General features: G+C 37.6%; 1 protein-coding gene across 1 annotated transcript in view; it reads left to right on the top strand.

Moving 5' to 3' along the window:
• The window catches only part of SREBF2 (sterol regulatory element binding transcription factor 2), a 33,615-nt gene extending 16,325 nt beyond the window's left edge, over positions 1-17,290 (top strand). Inside the window, exons 10-19 of the mRNA XM_083366513.1 lie at positions 670-943; positions 1,198-1,367; positions 1,922-2,090; positions 2,401-2,521; positions 3,204-3,313; positions 6,619-6,751; positions 7,385-7,553; positions 9,988-10,173; positions 13,491-13,602; positions 14,426-17,290. Of these exons, the coding sequence (XP_083222639.1) occupies positions 670-943; positions 1,198-1,367; positions 1,922-2,090; positions 2,401-2,521; positions 3,204-3,313; positions 6,619-6,751; positions 7,385-7,553; positions 9,988-10,173; positions 13,491-13,602; positions 14,426-14,646 (1,665 nt within the window). The 3' untranslated portion in view covers positions 14,647-17,290. The remainder of the gene's footprint in view (positions 1-669; positions 944-1,197; positions 1,368-1,921; positions 2,091-2,400; positions 2,522-3,203; positions 3,314-6,618; positions 6,752-7,384; positions 7,554-9,987; positions 10,174-13,490; positions 13,603-14,425) is intronic.
• Positions 17,291-19,917: the final 2,627 nt, after the last annotated feature.

The raw sequence follows: 19,917 nt of genomic DNA, 5'->3' as shown, positions 1-19,917 counted from the left end.
CTATGAAATTTGCAGTCCATTGGTAAATATAGAGTTGTTGTAAATGGGAAAGGGAGGGCAATTGATACTGGGATTAAGTACTATACTTTTGAAAAAATAATTTTGAAATAATTAGTTGATGAACATAACAAGCAATTCCTGTTGTATTTACTATTGAAATTAAAGGCAAGAGAAATTTTTTTTATTCTTTTTGAGTGGAACACTGTTTTCTGTGTCTAAATGCTGATATTAATTAGACAGAGTAAATTATTTTGGTTGAATATTTGTTTAAGTGGACTGAGACAAAGTTTAACTGAAGGATTAACAGCAGGATTTCAAGATAATACAGATCCAGATTTTTGGTGTTTTGGATATGTCATGGTTCAAGTAAGTTGATGCAGATGAGGAAGTGAGAAAAATGAGGAAAAAATCTATGGTATATTGAAACATGATGGCAATTTAGCTGGTTTATCAATGGCTAAGGAGACAAATGTGGGTTTACTAGACTCTCCAAAATCTGAATGATAAATGAGGTTGTCAAAAAAAAAGAAATCTTAAAAATGAGTGAAGATGGAGAATAAAATTTATATCTTCAAAGATGTCTCAGAATAGTCTGAAAATTAGGAAGTGATGAGACTCTCAAAGGTCTATTTTTCAAATATAGCCTGTGTCTACTTCTTTTGTTTGCAGGGGGACTTTGCTGCTGCTGCATCAAATTTGCAGATCTGTCTTTCTACCCTGGGCAGAGCATTGCCTACTTCTCGTTTTGACTTGATCTGTAGCCTTTCCTGGAACATTATCCGTTACAGTCTCCAAAAATTGGGGTTAGTACGTTGGCTGCTAAAGAGGACATCACAGCAGAGACAAGCAACTGAGACTCCACTTGGCTTTGAAGATGAAGCCAAAACTAGTGCACGAGATGCAGCATTAGCGTATCATAAACTTCATCAACTCCATATTACAGGTAGATTAAAAAAAATTAACAGTGATTTAAAAGGTAAAGATTCCCTCAGATTACGTTTGATTCCTGATGCCTGCCTACTTCATGTAGTTTTCTTTGCAAAATAAGGAAAAGCTTTGCTTTTTAATAATTTTATGTCTTAAGAGTCTACAGAGTGCTCCTTGTTTTTGATAATGCAAGATTTTGCACAGTAAGATATTGTGCAATACCGCAATATATGAATGGTACAAATGATATTTTTTAAATTTCTGGTGCAGGTGAACTTCCGTCCAGTTCAGCTTACTCAGGATTGCACATGGCATTGTGTGCTGTAAACCTGGCAGAATGTGCAGAGGAGAAGATTTCACCAAGCACACTGGCAGAGATTCATCTAACTGCTGCAGTTGGCCTGAAAACTCGCTGTGGTGGCAAGCTGGGCTTCCTGGCGGTGCGTGGATTATTTTGAACCACTTAGCAGGACAGGCAGTCTTCACTTAACCACAGAATTTCCATTGCTAAACAATGCACTTGTAAAGTCTGATGTCACAGTACTGTATCATTTAGTGAAGGCAATCTCATTAGTCTCCATTCCTGTTGTTAAGTGAGGACCTCACATGACTGACATGGGAAGAGACAGGAATCCAGAAGGCCTTACTTACGCTACTGAAACTGCATCCCAGGCAAATGGATGGGTGGGCATTAAGAAGTACATGCATGTGGGTGGATACCATGTGTAGGCCCTATGGAGTAGGGGTAGGCCTGTGCTGTATGCGGATGTTATAAAAGGCCGTGTGCCACGGAAATGGACGACAGAGTATGAGTGTAAATTCATGGGATTCCTAAGCGAGGACTACCTGTATTAGGTTAAATACTGTGGCATATTTAAATTATCTTTCTGGATTTGCATCTAAAATAAATGAAAGTGACTTCTGTGTTGGTACATTAAAATTTTCATCCATGGATTTCTAACTTTCAGTCAAATATTGCGTGTTTTCTTCTCAGAGTTATTTCTTAAATCAAGCTCAGAACTTGTGTACTTCTGAGCATAGTGACATCCGTGACTCCTTACGCTGGTTGTGCCATCCTTTGGGGCAGAAGTTTTTTGTGGAACGGAGCTGGACAGTGAAAGCTGCTGCTAAGGATAGTCTGTACTCCACTCAGAGGAACCCAGGTGAAAATCAGTAGCTAGAGAAGATACTTTCTTTAAGCCTGTTGTCAGTATAGTAGACAGTCCTTATGTGTATGCATTTTCTTTCCCCTGCTAGCTTTATACATGCTTTGATTTAAAAACTTTATACATGCTTTGATTTAAAAGAACATGTGAAAGCAATAAAGAGGACAGTTTCCCATAATCCAGCATTCTTTCTGCAGTATAGTTTTCTATCTATAAACAAGAAAAGAAAGGCTTCCGCTCCTGAGGTATTTATTGTTGGACTTGTGAATAAAGTAGTAAACTGATTGTTTTGCCTTCGCCTATATAGCTGATCCCATTGCACAGGTACACCAGGCATTCTGTGAGAACCTACTGGAGAGAGCTGTTGAATCCATTGTGAATCCTCAGATTCCCAAAGGGGCTACAAGCCATGATGATGAGGCACCTTGGTGAGCCACATTTGAGTGCTGTTGGCAGTTTTCTTGGAAATATTGAAGGATTCAACTTGTCTGTTCTAATAAAACCATTAGTTCAACATTGGAGGAAGAATGGCAATATACATTTCAGCTGCCTAATTTTAAGTAACATGATACAGGATGTGCCTATATGAGTACTGCTTCTCTCATAATACATCACTTAGATTGTATCCATCCATAGTACTAATTGGATATATGGCAAAGTACAATTTCTCTAAATAGTTTGTCCAAATTACAAAAAAAAGATTAGCATAAAAAGTAAGAGTCCTGTACCATGGTGGGCAGTAAGAAGTTTGCTGACATTTGCTATCATACCCATCCGTTGATCAAATTATTTGGGATTGAAGCCCAACATTATTTAATTTTGCCATCTTGGTTATGCTTATTAAAATGTTCATGGCAAGATTCATCGTTAAGTTATCTCTGGAGAAAGCCACAGAAAAAAATTATCACAGTGCTACAAGAATGAGATTATCATGGTGAACATTGGTTGCCTATCAGAATGTGGATGTGAATGTGATACCATTTCTTTGTACAGAGGGTCAGCCTTAAAAAGTGTTTTTAAAATACAACTTTTAGTTTGTTATGATTCATTGTGAAACTATGATACATTGTCCTAACTACTAAAAGTCTGACCTTATACTGTTCCTTGCAGTGAATTTGCTAATGCTTTGGAATACTTGAAATTACTAAATTCTTTTGTGGATTCTTTGGGAAGTGGGATACCACCTTTTTCTGGAAATTCTGTGCTGAAGTCTGCCCTAGGTATGTGTGAAAGATACAAGACTTGTTCAGTGGTTTTCATGTTTAACTTCTGTCTCTTCATCTTTCTTTTTTCTCTCATCCTGAATATATCTCCACTTATTCAGTGCTGAGTTGGTATTGTGTTAAATCTTTTATATTCAATTTTGCTTTTTTATCCACTGTTCAGTTTCAAGGTTTATCAGAGAGACACACATATCACTAATAATACATTGCCTCCATGCAATGTAGTTAACAACTAAACTCAACATAGAAGAAAAAGGTGGAAGGAAGGAAAGAAAGCAAACTCAGCACTACTTTAAAACATTATAACAATAATTTAATAACACTAATTGGATTTTTAAAAAAAGCCTGAGTCTCAGCTGACTTACATCATTATTTCAGCCATGCTGCTAGGTGATAATTGACAGAATAGCTTGATGGAAGTGATATTTCTGCAGAACTATTGGTGCCTCTGCTTTTGCATTATTATTATTATTATTATTATTATTATTATTATTATTATTATTATTATTATTATTAGTTCATCGCACATCCGGATGTTTATTTATTTATTTTATTTTATTAGATTTATATACCGCCCTTTCCCGAAGGACTCAGGGCGGTTTACAGGGTATTTAAAAACCAAACCAATACAAAATACAAAAGTTAAAAAACAATTTAAAAAGATTAAATTATCCCTAAAAATAAAAACCCCAGTTAAAAATTCTCAGCCTGGGCCGGAGAGCTCAAAGAGCCAGGTCTTCAGGTCCCGGCGGAATGAACGAAGGTCAGGGGCATTCCTAAGCTCCACAGGCAGCTGGTTCCAGAGGGCAGGCGCACCCACAAAGAAGGCCCCCTGGGTGTTATCCGCTGGCAATCTTTTACCGGCGGCACCCTGAGAAGACCCTCCCTGTGTGAGCGCACTGGACGAAGGGAACTTGATGCTGGCAGCAGGTGTTCCCTCAAATATCCCGGACCCAAGCCATTAAGGGCTTTATAGGTCATCACCAGCACCTTGAATCTCACCCGGAGGGCAACCGGAAGCCAATGCAGCTCGCGGAGTAGAGGTGTTACATGGGAGTATCGGGAAACCCCCATCACAACTCACGCGGCCGCATTCTGCACCAGCTGAAGCCTCCGAGTGGTCCTCAAGGGCAGCCCCATGTAGAGAGCGTTGCAGTAGTCTAGACTGGATTTGGCATTTTTATCCACCTATTGAATCTTTCCCATAGACCTGGGATAGGCAGATGTGGATGTTTGAATTGTTATTAAATTTTTCGCCCATCTCACGGTTCAAGATGGCTCATAGTGACTCTTTCCATATGCTTTACATTTATATTATATAATTTCTCTCCATATACACATATATATTAATAACCAGAATACATTTGATTAAATATATTTGATCAATTATGTATCTGACCAATATATATTTCTAAAATATTGGCAGAGTGCATGTTTTTTCAGTCTAATAGTTCTTTCTAATGCTAAAAAGAAACAACTGCAGTCTTATTGAAGAAATGAAAGAAACAATAGATCTGACCAATCCCCCTCCTTTTTTGCATTTGTTTTGCATCATGGACAAACCCCTGTTATTACAATTACCACTATTCATGCTAGTCAAATTAACACAGGAAAATGTTTAATGATTCAATAAATCACATACTTTTCCTCTAGGAAAGCATAATAATCAGTATATCTTCCCTGCTATGATCTGAAGATGATTGTTATGACTAACTGCTTTCTGAATTTTTTTGGAATGTTCTGTAAAAATTAGTAATTCAACCAGGAGCTTGATATGTCTTGTAAATTCTAGTTAGCGACTATAAGAGCAAAGCATCTATATAAGATAAATAAAGAAGGTATATAATCTAGGAGCAGGTACCGATTAGTATGCTTGCCTTGATTACTATTGTTCTGACTTGGCCAGATGTTTGTTTTCACTCTTATTAATGGGCCAAACAGCCCATATGTGAGAAACAGCAGCAGGTGTTTGGCTCTTAGCTCTGCAGGCCAGGGTTCAAGATTGTGTCTTGACTACAACAAAAAAGGGAATACCCTTATCTGCGGTATAACACACATCTACTCTTGGACCACTTCTCACAACCTTTCCATTTATTCCAGTGATTAGACCAGGCTTGTCAAACTCGCAACGTCACGTGACGTCGTGCAATGTATCGTGACTTTTTTCCCATTGCCGGCAATGCAGTGGGCGCAGTTTCGGCGTGACGCATCCGGCCTGTGGGCCAGCAGTTTGACATGCCTGGATTAGATAGTAAGCCTACTATAAAGAAGGCTTCATTTGATGATAATGATGCTTTACATTTCCAGTAAGATCTGGACAGTGCTAGTCAGCATCTGGAAATGATCTTTTACGGCAGTTTCTCATATGAGTAAGTGGTATCATATTATTCAGATTCCTGGAATGTTGTTCAAGTCTTGAATGGGGTAATTCAAAGGCTTTGCTTTCCAAGCTTATGCATCCTTTGTTTTGTGGTCCTGGTATCATCTGATTGATTAAATGGCTCAGGATATTTAATTGAGACTAAATATTGCTTTCAGATAGAATGGTGAAATGATGTACACATGTTTATAATTTTCTTATTTCAGTTTGTCTTCCTCCAATAGTTCTTCCTGTGGCAAGTTTTGAAGTGCAGTAAGGACTGAAATTATTGTCCTCTTGGGTACTAGTATGCCTTCAAACACATAGGCTGTCTGCTAGGCATCATACTTTCACTGATTTAATGCAAATACTTTACATTAAAAATACAGTAAAATGGGAAATTAATGTATAAGCCAGCAAAATGTCTTTAGCATAATCTTATTTCAAAGATAACTTTGGAACATTGAACGTTACCTTGATTTACGATGGGCAGCCTACAAATCTTATAAATATATCTATCAATAACTTTTTGATCCTTCATAAATCCCCACAAGCTTTCTTAGAAAATAAGATTGGTTGCTGCTTATGCTTTGTTTGGAAATGTATTCACCTGCCTAGAAAATGAGAGTAAGCAGGGGTAATAGGTAGCATTTTGTGAGACAGACAGATGATAGCTTTGCCAGTAATCTATGAATGGAGAAACCCTTTAGTAGCTATTTTGCTTCAACATCCACAATATGACCTCAAGATTATAAATAAGTTCACAAGATTGAAAATGGATTATAGAACAACAGAATGAAGAAATAGTTAAATCTACATTTTCCGAATGTTACCACTTGGCTCTATTTTTTTGTTTCCTGGACTGAATTCACGTTTTAAAAGGCTGGGATTGTTTTTTGGAGAGAGAGATATAAAGCCTTTAAGGATCTTTCATTTTTTGTAGGTCCTGATGTAGTCTGCAGATGGTGGTCATCAGCAATCACAATGATAATCAGCTGGCTCAAGGGTGATGATACAGCTGTGAAATCTCAGTTTATCAATGTGGAACGAATTCCTAAATGCTTGGAAATGATGGAGTATGTGGTCTTTTATATTATTTGTACAACTGTGTATCTGAAATCTAAAAGGGGCATAATAAAATAGAAAGTTTCCTAATCTTTAACTTTGATCTCCCATAAACATATCACAACTCTGTTGGGTACCATGAAACTAAATTATAACTTGTTTCTTCAAATAGTTTCTAAATTAACCCAAAACTTTACAGAATTGGATATCCCAAGTTTGCCTAGAAGTAGTAGATGCAAAATATCAGTTTAGAAATCTGCTATACTACTATTGCATTATTATCTAGTGATAATTCATTTATAGGGCTTATCTTAGCACTTTTTGGGGAGTATGTATACCAAAGCAGTATACATAGCAAAGTATCTGAAAATACATTAAAAAAAAGACTTGATGAGTTCTAGTTTCCACCTTAGCTATGAAAGTCAGCTTGGTGACCTTGGACCAGTTTCTTCTCTCAGTCTAACTCATCTCATAAGGTTGTTGTTGTGGAGAAAATAGGAGGAGGCAGGTATGTTGGATATTTTTTCCACCTTGTATTACTTGTAAAAATAATAAAGGCAGGATACAAATAAATCTACTGTTACAAAACTTAAAAGACATTAATCATTTTCCTTGCTATGTCTCTCCTCTCTACATGCCTCTAGGAATGCCCTTGTGCGAGCTGTGTTCCATGTATGCAAAGCCATGAATGTCTTGTTGTGTAGCAAGGCAGATGGGCAGCATAGTTCATTTAGTCATTGTGAAAGAGCTAGCACTCATCTCTGGAACAGTCTCAATATGAGAAGTGCGATCTCAAGCACAAGTCTCAACAATGTAAGCCATACACATTTACTTGAATTAAGATAACTATTAAACCATTTTCTTTTTTAAAATGTCTTTGAGATTGAAAGTCTAATTTCTTCTTATTCACCTATGAATCAGTGAAGAATCTTCTTCCTTCTTTTGCCTTCCTCCAGTGCAGCAAATACATACAGTGCGTTGTACCTATTTCCAAAGGAAAGGCAAGTGGGGATAGCATCTTTCACAGTGCACAGGACAAGTGCTTGTTTGACCCATTCCTTTTTCTTTTGCATTATGCATGCTAAATGAATTATTTTCATAGAAGAACAAGGATATGGATTTCCATAGCTAAGAACAGTTCTCAATTTTTGCATCATGAAATTGGCTCTTCCTATTTTTGTTTTTAATACTAAGTGCACTTTAAGTTTCATAAGCATGAAGGTTTCTTAAAGTCAGATTCTTTATGCCAGAGGTGTCAAACTCAATTTCATTGAGGGCCGCATCAGCATTGTGGTTGCCCTCAGGGGGCCGGGTGGGTATGGCCAGGGTGGGCATGGCCTACATCGTTCGCATCAAGGGTGCCTATGGGGGCCTGGGCAGGAGTGGGACAGATCTGAGGGTCTCTGGCAGAAGGAGGGTCTCTGGGCCAGGGCCAAGGCAGTGGGGGCCGTTCCCTCACTGTTTTCAGGATGGCTTCGCGGACCACATGAAACCACTTTGCGGGCCGGATCTGGACCCCGGGCCTTGTGTTTGACATGTCTGCTTTATACCTATTGGGTGGCAACTGTAGTGCATTGTAGTTGCATTGCATGTTCTGGAAATACTCATGCAATGTTTCTGCAGTGCAGTTCAGAGGCATACCTGATCTCTGCACTACAAGTCAAGTCTCCCGATCCTTAGTTTTCAAAGTTTTCATTGGTATCGGAAGGAATTCTTAGGAATTTTATATAAAGATTAAAGTGAATTAAGAGGCCATTTAATCTAGCCCAAGGGTAGGCAACCTTGGTCTTTTATGACTTGTGGACTTCAACTCCCAGAATTCCTGAGCCAGCATGGCTCAGCATAGAAACCTCTCCCTTTCTCCTCAGCATGGCTGGCTCAGGAATTCTGGGAGTTGAAGTCCATGAGTCATAACAGAGCCAAGGTTGCCTACCCCTGATCTAGCCCATCATCTAAAGGTAGGAAGGATTATTTAATTTATCAACCCTCTTACAGATTAATCAGTGAAATATGGATTACTGTAGCCCCAAAAAGAGACCAAGTGCAAGAAATAACATGCAGAATCAATATTGTAGATTGAAAGGACTCAGGAAAACAACCCAAAGAATACTAGGCAAAGAAAAGGCAAACATATAGTTGCTCTGCTGTATTTAACACTTTGCTTATGGTTTGTATTTTGAAAGAATAAATTAAGTTGTATGCTTCTTATAAAGCATTATTTTGTCATCAGAGATTGTGCAACATTTTAATTCTGTGAACGAACACTGATGTTTTATGCCATTTTTATTTTGATTCAACGTATTGCTTTCTGTTTCTGAGGAATTGTTGAGTCAAATGCACATTTCTTTAGGATACATTTTCAATATATGCACAGATAAATCAATTTTTCAGCCGTCTTGTTAATGCAATTCAAGATGAATATAACGGTTTCACTATATTCTGTATTTTTAATTTGTTCTAGAAGTAGAATTTCACAAAGCACTAATTAAACAGGAAACAAAAATTGGTTAACAAATAATGATTAAGCAATGTTATATGTACTATAAAGAAGGCTAATATTATTTGGCAGCATTGTCTTTGAGATATCTTCTTAGATGTACACTGGCTTGGATTTTTTATAACACAATTGAAGATACTGGTTTTCTGTCTTTAAATCTGAGCTTAAATCTTTTTTGACTCTGGAGAATAGGGGTGCTCCTTTGATTGGGGACGTGGAGCTTAAGGACTGGCCCTGGTGAAAAGCCTCTTTGATTTTTATGTTGCATATTGCTTAATTTTACTTGATTTAAGTAGTTACATACTGTTAATATTTTAATTTTATAATTTTATTAAAAATTAATATTTTTATAGGATCTATTTCATCTATTATTTTTGTAAAGGGGTTACCTATTTAATTTCTTTGGAATTGTCTAGGTTTTTAATGTGGCCGCTTATTTTTTTTCTATATTCTAATGTAACTGACACTTTTTAAATTCCTGTTTGTTGTTTAGCTTTTTATACTAAATCTATTTTTACTATAATTTAATAATGCAATAATATAATGATAATGACTATTATTAAAAACTGTTGTGCATTTTGGTAACTTGGACATAGTTTTGGGGATTCCTGGGCCATATGTGGTTGTCTGAAACTTTGTGACCACCAGAAATTTTCAAGCAGAATTACTCCCTCGCACACATGCACGCACGCACACTACTGTTGTTTGAATACTTCAGTCTTGTTGGTGAACGAGATTCTTTCTCTTTAGATGATCCAGTTGCTGGCTTGTGATCTACTGTTATCCCTCCGTACCACTCTGTGGCAGAAACAGACAAACTCTAGTCTAGCTTTGGGAGACACGCACCATGCTTCTGCTTCTGAGCTGACCGGCTTCCAGCGTGATCTTGGCAGTCTGCGAAAACTAGCAAATAGCTTCAGGCTTGCTTATCGAAAGGTAAGAATTTGTAATATTGGAAGCCCTCTATGGACTTCTTGCTAAAAGTGGTTATTAATGAACTGGTAATTTCTGGATTTATTTATTAAAAAGGACTGTATATGGAGAAGAGGGAACTATGTTTTGTAATCTTGAAAGGGGGAAATGATATTAAGTAGGTCTATAACTGCTGTAAAGATTGGAAGCTGCTACTTTTAATATTTTTTTCTTGTTTTTTCTTGTTTTAAACAATTTTTCACTTTTCCCCCTTTTTTGCATTTGTCTTAACTTTGTAAAAAGTGTGATAGAGAGGGGTAGGTGTGTGTTTGTGTGTGTGTGTGTGTGTAAGAATCTATGGATGGTATTCAGAGAATTTCAGAGTGAGAAAATGTTGGCTTTCTTCATATTTGCATATTTGTTTTCTCCTGAGTGCTTGCATGGTATTGTACGCCAGAAGAACAAACTGCTCTGCCAAAATCTTATTTTTCACAAATATTTTAACATTGTTTGTAGTGTTTATTATCACAGATTTTCTTCTGGATATGCTATTATTATAAGCTTTGCTCATGATACTTAGGTGTTTTTTTTCTTGTGCATGAAATGTTGATGATACTTTCTGAAAGTTAAAATATTTCATTTTATTTTACATCCTTAAAACCTATAATTATATTTGTGTGTGTGTGTGCGCACACATGCTTTGTTCCACACCTATTTTTTGTGATATAGTTGTGTTATGAGCTGAGAATTTCCTAGCTTTTTACTTTGTCTACATTGGTTTAAAGCAGAAAGCGGTTAAAAGGATAATGTCATGGTTCCGATAGATGAAACCTAATCAAAAGAACTTCAAGGCAAAATTCTTCCTTAAAGAACATTTTATTTGGGAAACAAAGTATCAGCACTACATAGTTGAACCCAAAAACTAATTTCCCTTCCCCCAGATACAAAATGACAAAGTGCCATTCCCACCCCCAAATAAGCTGTCATAAATCACATTCTCTAATTAGCCTAAAACTCAGGCTTTCTCCCCAGCTCCTCGGCCCGCCAAAATGTTATCAGCTTGTCCTTGAATTCCCACAAAGCAGAGTTATTATTAGGCTAGCTGAGCTGGAGTTCTCATCCCAACCCCGCTTACTGCATCTAATTTCTAAATACCAGAAAAAGCATGTTAAATGAAAAGAGAAAATGGCTGCACTTTCATCAGTTGGAGCAGGAACATCCAATGTTAGCAGCGTTGACAGATAAGGTGGCCATTAAAATGCTCTTAAGAAAGGAGGATAGTGGTTTTAAAAGTTGGTGTATGGCTCACCATTTATTCCTTCTCACCCGCCAGGGGAATAAATTGCCACCCAGATTCTTGAGTCTTCTCAGCACGAACTGTTTAGTGGCCAGCTAAGTCAGCCTTGCACCTGCGCCAGGCCATCCGCTAAGGGAGAGTTGGGCTACAATATATTGGCTGCGCAATTTTAATGACCACTACAGGGAGTGCAGAATTATTAGGCAAATGAGTATTTTGACCACATCATCCTCTTTATGCATGTTGTCTTACTCCAAGCTGTATAGGCTCGAAAGCCTACTACCAATTAAGCATATTAGGTGATGTGCATCTCTGTAATGAGAAGGGGTGTGGTCTAATGACATCAACACCCTGTATCAGGTGTGCATAATTATTAGGCAACTTCCTTTCCTTTGGCAAAATGGGTCAAAAGAAGGACTTGACAGGCTCAGAAAAGTCAAAAATAGTGAGATATCTTGCAGAGGGATGCAGCACTCTTAAAATTGCAAAGCTTCTGAAGCGTGATCATCGAACAATCAAGCGTTTCATTCAAAATAGTCAACAGGATCGCAAGAAGCGTGTGGAGAAACCAAGGTGCAAAATAACTGCCCATGAACTGAGAAAAGTCAAGCGTGCAGCTGCCAAGATGCCACTTGCCACCAGTTTGGCCATATTTCAGAGCTGCAACATCACTGGAGTGCCCAAAAGCACAAGGTGTGCAATACTCAGAGACATGGCCAAGGTAAGAAAGGCTGAAAGACGACCACCACTGAACAAGACACACAAGCTGAAACGTCAAGACTGGGCCAAGAAATATCTCAAGACTGATTTTTCTAAGGTTTTATGGACTGATGAAATGAGAGTGAGTCTTGATGGGCCAGATGGATGGGCCCGTGGCTGGATTGGTAAAGGGCAGAGAGCTCCAGTCCGACTCAGACGCCAGCAAGGTGGAGGTGGAGTACTGGTTTGGGCTGGTATCATCAAAGATGAGCTTGTGGGGCCTTTTCGGGTTGAGGATGGAGTCAAGCTCAACTCCCAGTCCTACTGCCAGTTTCTGGAAGACACCTTCTTCAAGCAGTGGTACAGGAAGAAGTCTGCATCCTTCAAGAAAAACATGATTTTCATGCAGGACAATGCTCCATCACACGTGTCCAAGTACTCCACAGCGTGGCTGGCAAGAAAGGGTATAAAAGAAGGAAATCTAATGACATGGCCTCCTTGTTCACCTGATCTGAACCCCATTGAGAACCTGTGGTCCATCATCAAATGTGAGATTTACAAGGAGGGAAAACAGTACACCTCTCTGAACAGTGTCTGGGAGGCTGTGGTTGCTGCTGCACGCAATGTTGATGGTGAACAGATCAAAACACTGACAGAATCCATGGATGGCAGGCTTTTGAGTGTCCTTGCAAAGAAAGGTGGCTATATTGGTCACTGATTTGTTTTTGTTATGTTTTTGAATGTCAGAAATGTATATTTGTGAATGTTGAGATGTTATATTGGTTTCACTGGTAAAAATAAATAATTGAAATGGGTATATATTTGTTTTTTGTTAAGTTGCCTAATAATTATGCACAGTAATAGTCACCTGCACACACAGATATCCCCCTAAAATAGCTATAACTAAAAACAAACTAAAAACTACTTCCAAAAATATTCAGCTTTGATATTAATGAGTTTTTTGGGTTCATTGAGAACATGGTTGTTGTTCAATAATAAAATTAATCCTCAAAAATACAACTTGCCTAATAATTCTGCACTCCCTGTAGATGTCAACAAAGATATACAGAACATTAAGACTCTGCCACCATTTTGTGTTTTTCCAGATTTTTGCAGATCAGCTATGGTAATTCTACGGGAGGGAATACAGAAACAGAACAGATAAAATACACAGAGAATAGGTGAATCTGCCAAGAGAATGAAGGTGGATAAAAGACAAACTTTAAAATCTATAAAATGTCCATCACAGTTTTGGACATCTGGCCAACATGTAAGAAATGATTGTTTCAAGTCTGCCTGTTAAAGATATATATCCATGACATCTCATTTCCCCCTACTTTTCTAGGTTTTCCTGCATGAGGCCACTGTGCGCTTGATGGCAGGAGCCAGCCCCACACGAACTCATCAGCTGCTGGAGCATAGTCTCAGACGTCGGACCCCACAGAGTACCAAGCAAGGTCAGTAGGTTCTTGTGCTGTTCTCCTTCTTGTCTCCTAAACAGGAAGGGATGTAATGGGACAAACTGCTGATAAGATTTAGAGGAGTGGGAACTGATAATGGGAAACCTATCTTCCTTCATAGATTTTAAGAATTCACGTATTTAAACATATTAGAACAACAACAACAAATATTAATGTTTCTGTGGGTTATGCCTAATTGTAAAACTGCTTATTAAAAGGACAAGGTTGCTACATTTGAAAAGTTGGCTGATTTCAGTTTGGTCCTAATTTCTGGTTTACCTATGGTTTTTTTTTTGAGAGATGTAGATAAGAGGCACCTAATGCTTCAAGCCTGAATTATTCTTGGATGTATAACAACCATTTTGGGTATTTTTTTACATTCAGAACCAAAGATAGATAGTTTTCTTTTGGGATATGTTTTTTTGTTCTGTGCCCAAAGAAACCACTCTGTTCTCAAGCACTCATTACACCACAAAAGAAGAGCTCCTATATTAGTTGCATGCAATAGTATTTCTAGCTGGGTGAGATGGTGTAATTTGACTTTTCAAATATTATCCTTTTGACCAATCTTGACGTTAAAAACAAGAGGCTTATGCCAAGTACCATTTTTTGGTAACTACAATACTAATCCTACATTGAGTTTTGTTTCAACAAATGAAACATTTGGGCATTGTCAGAATTCAGCAAAATTGGAATGTTCTAGCAGAAAATTCAAGGTGAAGTTATTTCGGTAACTTCTACAATACATTTATTGCCCAACATGTTGATTGCATATTCATTACTAAGTTGTTTATTGTTAGTCTTTTCTTTTCATATTTAGGTGAGTTGGATGTTCTTCCTGGACAAAGAGAACGAGCTACAGCAATTCTGTTAGCCTGCCGCTACCTCCCCCTGTCTTTTCTGTCATCTCCGGGCCAGCGTGCTGTCCTGCTGGCAGAAGCAGCTCGTACACTGGAGAAGGTTGGCGACATGCGTTCCTGCAATGACTGTCAGCAGATGATTGTGAAACTAAGTGGTGGCACAGCTATTGCTGCTTCCTAACCTTAGAGGAATAGTTTCATTAGACATTGAATGAATTCTTGTCTCCCCCCTGCTTTTTCCCCCCTTCTTCTTAAAAACCCTTCCAGATCTGTGGAAGTTTCATTGTACTAATAGGAGACAGTGACTTGGTGTATATAGCAAGTGGTGAATTATTTGCTTCCAGGTAAAAAGAATGTTCATGCTGGTGCTAGAAAGTTACTTTTTCCCCTGACAGAGACTGATATCTTGGACTGGTTAACTTGTTTATCTTTGAAAGAGGAATTTGCTTTTCTCTCTCATTCTTTTTACAAAACAATCTCTATTGAAAACATTTTTGGGGTAAGGAATTAGTAAAAAGCGGGGAAAAAATGTTGTGAAGTCTCATTTGATGGCATTTGCAATGGTTCTTGGTCCAGTAATAGATAGATTCAAAGAAGATAGGATTGTGTTTAACTTCTTTTCTCCTCAGTAGAAAAGGTTTCTCCTACTTCCTATAAAATAGAAGCTTTAGGAGGTCAGGCCAGTTCTGTAGAGAAGTGCATTATGTTTTTTGTGCTATTTGGGTTACAATTATTTATATCTTATAACTTGGCAAACTATAAAAACTTCAGTTTCTTTTTGTCTCATACTCTTCACCTCATTCTGTATCTTTCTTCTTTCAGCCTGTAGTCTTTCATAAACTGATGATGATCAGAATGATAGAAACTGTAGTTTCAATCAATCAGTCATCAGTCAATTAATTTTTATTCAATCATAGACCAGCAAATAAAACAAGAAAATTGCAATTAATTAGGATAACAAGAAAAAAAATGCTCTAAAACATCTAAGGAGGATTAGGAAAACAAGCCTGGTGTACTGTACAAACTTAGAATAGTTCTTAGCTGTACAGAAGTAAAATCAGATTGATCTGATAATAAAATCTTAAGCTAAAACAAATCAGAACAACCCAGAAGTTTAATAAGGAATAGACATAATAATTCCAAGTGAGCATTTTGTAGAGGAGACAATACAAAATAATTTGTATGGTTAGGTGATATATCTTTGCATTTTTTTAAAGATGCAGGCTTCCTGATCTCCATTAGGACTGAAGGTAAGGGATAGAGCATTAACATCTTTTCCAACATTGTTTTGCTGATAGAAATCCCACCTTCAGTCATTCTGGAAAGAGATTTTCAGCAAGATGAAATGTGGACAAGGATGAAATGTTCCTTCCAAGACCGTGATTTGGAAGCCTGATAAACAAAGAGGTAGTCAGCCTAACCACACTTTTAAATCATGTGGATAATCATTTAGCTTGACCCTCAAAAAATACAGAATTTTTTTTCAAAGCTTACATCCATATAAGATTTTTCACCTAGTAGTAAAAATTAGTTCCATGTTCACCAATTGGTAGTAAAGTACTACCAACTGAAGTGATCCTTGTGTTCTCTGGCAAAATAAAAAAATATATGGAACTCTAAGGTCCACAAGTCATGCTTTTCTCTTACTTATTTCCTTTGCTGATTCTTTTTTGTTAAGTCTTTCATTGCATTGATAATTGATTTCCTGTTTCTCCCTAGTGTATGAGAGTGGATGTGTTTGGTTTGTGTATCCTGCCCCATTCTGATACGTGGTAAAATTTAATATTTGACCATGCTATTTGAAAAGGGTTTGTTATCACTGGTTTCCTTGATGGAAGTGTATTTAAGTTTGTATTTATTACAGCTGATATGGATACTGTGATTCTGTCTGCTTCTCTTGTAAAGCAAGACAGCCAGAATAAGTGTCCCAATGTGCTGCTGATTCAGAGACACATTTAAATTGGCAGGCTGATTAGAGTACCATTCCATTCACTAAGACAGATTCTTAATGATGGCATTCCCAATGCAGCTAAGTAGGAAAGATAACCTTATTGGGACTGAGGAGATAAGAGGTCATTGCTAATTTAGGCCCCCAACTGTTGTTACATCCATGCAAATTTTGCTTTATTACAAAACAAAATAATCAGCATTGGGATTAACACAAAGACAGTGTGAATTCTTAAGAGTTAAACTGATTGTTTAAGTAGGCTCGAACTTGCAAATGCTTCCATCTGGGCACTCTCAGGGCAAATAATTCAATATAGTTAATTTGTAAACAAACTTGTAAAAATATCCATTTCTTTCTGAGCATTTTATGGTTTCTTGAATTTGAAGCATTTTAAGCAATTTTTTTTAAAGAGCAGTGAATGCTAATAGCCAAATGGCCATTACAATATAAAAATTTCATATTAATCAGTTAATTGGATGGAGATGTGTGGCTATAAAGTTTGAATAAATAAATATTGCACAGCCATAAGAATGAGGTTGCAGTCTTGTTTAAATTATAATGGCATAGATGTAATCTCTACAGAGAAATGTACCTTCTCACATATTTTTGGCAGTTTTATACACTTCATGTATTTATGGAACTGTTCCTCCTAATTTAGCCCTATATATGTTTTGTGTATATAATGGTAACTTTTCTGTTTTTATATGATATGAAAAGTGTTTTTTTATCCCAATAAAATTAGAAATACAGATGCTTTGATACATGAAGATGTAGCGGGTGGTGATATCAGGAGATGCAAGTTTCTGTTATTCCCAGTTGTGACCTTTTGGTATGGATCATTATGTAATTTATCTAATAAACACAAAATTTAACTCAGGGTCAGATATTATTGTTAACAAACTTTCTTTAAAATGAGTTACATAGAAAAAAAGTCCAAAACTGTCTCTCACAAAAGGTAATTTGTCCATTGATTGCAATATATAAATAATTATGATCGTAGGCAACATCAGAATGCTGTGGTGCCCAGTGATGGACTTTATTGTTTTTTCAACCATTCTGAAAAATTTGGAACCAAAAACAGTTAAGGAAACTGTGGCAAAAATGCACAAATCTGTTTGCCAGTAGAAATATATTGTAAAGTATTGTGGGTTTGAGGAAGATGAATAGACATCAGAGATGCAAATGGCTGTGGGCATTACTGCTGCAAGACATGGATATCTTTGAAGATTAGTTGTTAATTGTGAAAGGGCTGTTAGCTTGGTGAATTTATGTCCTTGTCTGTCAGGTGTCTCTTGCTCTAATCTTCACCTCATTTCCAGCTAGCTCAGTTCCTATTTTCCCTTCCTTTCCCTTTATCCGATTTTTTTTCTATTCTTTGTTGTTTCTGCTAGGATGAGAAAGCAGCATGTGCCTGTGTTTCCCTGAAAATTAAGACTGGATCTTATTTTTATTTTTTTTGCGTCCTAAAGAGGCACCAGGTTTTACGTTCCAGGAATATCTCACCTTTGGCACCGACAGCTCTGCACAGCCAGTCCACTTCTTCTGGGGCTGAAGGAGTAGCTTCATTCTGCAGCTGCATTCTGGCCTGCATTTTGCAGTCAGGCCTTTCTGGAAGGCTTATGCAGCTGAGTATTGATTCAATCCATAGCTCGGTCCTTGGCTGCAGATGTCTTGCAGAACCGAGCTATGGATTGAATCTATAGCTCAGTTCATGGCTGCACAGGCCTTCAGGAAAGACCTGTGACTGAGAAATGCAGGCCTGGCTACAGAAGATGCCTCAGAAGAAATGGGCCTGTGAGAAGAGGCCTGGCTGCGAGGTAAGTGAGTGTGGGGCGCATAGGGCAAATCCACACACCCCACCTCCATCCTAGCTTGATTTTTAAGCGTGTGCCTCACCCTCAATTATCTGTATTCTGTGAAAAGTTATAGCCAAATAACCAGAAAAAGGAAGCACAACTTGGTTGCTCTCAGGTAGCTTTCCTTCATCTGCTTGCAGCCATTGAGCATGAGTGTTTAGAGAGCCAATCAGGAGTCATCTAGTTTTGGCAATGAGCCAATCAGATCACAGTAGGATTCAGTTATTTATGTCATGTATTGAGGCTGAGAGGAGGACATTTGTTAGTGTGTTGTGTGATCGCTATCAAGTTGGTTGGGTTTTTTTGTGTTCTTTCATTTAGTGAGCTTGTAAAACGTAATAAAATTAAAGTAATGGTGCAAAGAGTTGACTGGTTGCCCAGAAAGCGATGTAAAATAGTATTATTAAGTGAACAAGGCTACAGTTACAAAGAAATTAGAAGAAAAATTGGTGGAAACCTAACCAAAGGTGGCATTTCTAAGTTTTTGAAGAGGTATAAGGAGACTCAGTCACTACAAAACCACATTGGTAAAGGCAGGAAAAGGTGCATAACAGCAAGTGATGATAGAAGAATTAAGAGACTGTGCCTACGTGACAGAAGAAAATCATCTGGATGTATACAAGACGAAATGGCACAATGCAGTGTGAAGTTGACTGCAAAGACTGGCGCAGACTGCAGGAATTTGGCCTAAAATCTAGAATTCCACGAAAAGCCACTTTTATCTCTCAAACAAAGGTTGAAAAGACTAAACTGGGCTAAAACCCATGTTACCTGGACAGAGGAACAATGGGACAGTGTTATTTGGAGTGATGAGACCAAGATCTTCCTGTTTGGTAGTGATGGCATAAAATACGTAAGGAGAAGAATTGGAGAGGATTTGCATCCTGATTGCATTACATGTACCGTGAAACACCCAGTCAGTGTTATGATCTGGGGTTGTATGACATCAAAAAGTGTGAGCAGAATTTGTGTAATTAATGGGAATAGAAATGGCCAAAAATACATTAATGAAATACTTGAGCCCAAACTGAAGCCTTTCACACATAATCTTTTTTCCCCAAGACAATGAAGCATTTATATTTCAACAGGATTCAGCTCCATGTCATGTTGCTGCTGTGTGCAAAATGTGGTTTCAAGATAATCATATTCCACTGCCGGAATGGCCTGGGAATAGCCCAGACCTTAACCCAAATGAAAATCTATGGAGCTGACTAAAGAAACTTGTTAGTCAGGAGCGACCCAGCAATAAAACCTGGTTAATAGAAGCAATCATTCAATCTTGGTTTCACATAACAGCTGCAGATCTAAAGGACTTGGTTCACTCCATGAGAAGATGTTGTAAGGCTGTAATTCATGCTTTGGTTACCCAACTAAGTATTAGCTGACATGGTGATAATTTTTGTATATCTCATTTTTCTATATGTTTCACTTTTCTTCTTTATAACTGCTATTCTAATAGCAAATCCTTCATAAAATTATTGCATTACATTCTTGATTAAATTATCTTTCCATTGATATATAATTTTATGGTACTACTACTAAAAAAAGTGGTGTTATTAGCCATCAAACCTCAAATGTACACTTTCCCCAAAAGATTTCCACAATTTTGGCCATATATATACATACTGTATGTATACATGCTGTATAT

Source organism: Vipera ursinii (genome assembly GCF_947247035.1).
Source record: "Vipera ursinii genome assembly, chromosome: 6".
NCBI lineage: Eukaryota > Metazoa > Chordata > Lepidosauria > Squamata > Viperidae > Vipera > Vipera ursinii.
This window is presented reverse-complemented; position numbering and strand designations above follow the sequence as displayed.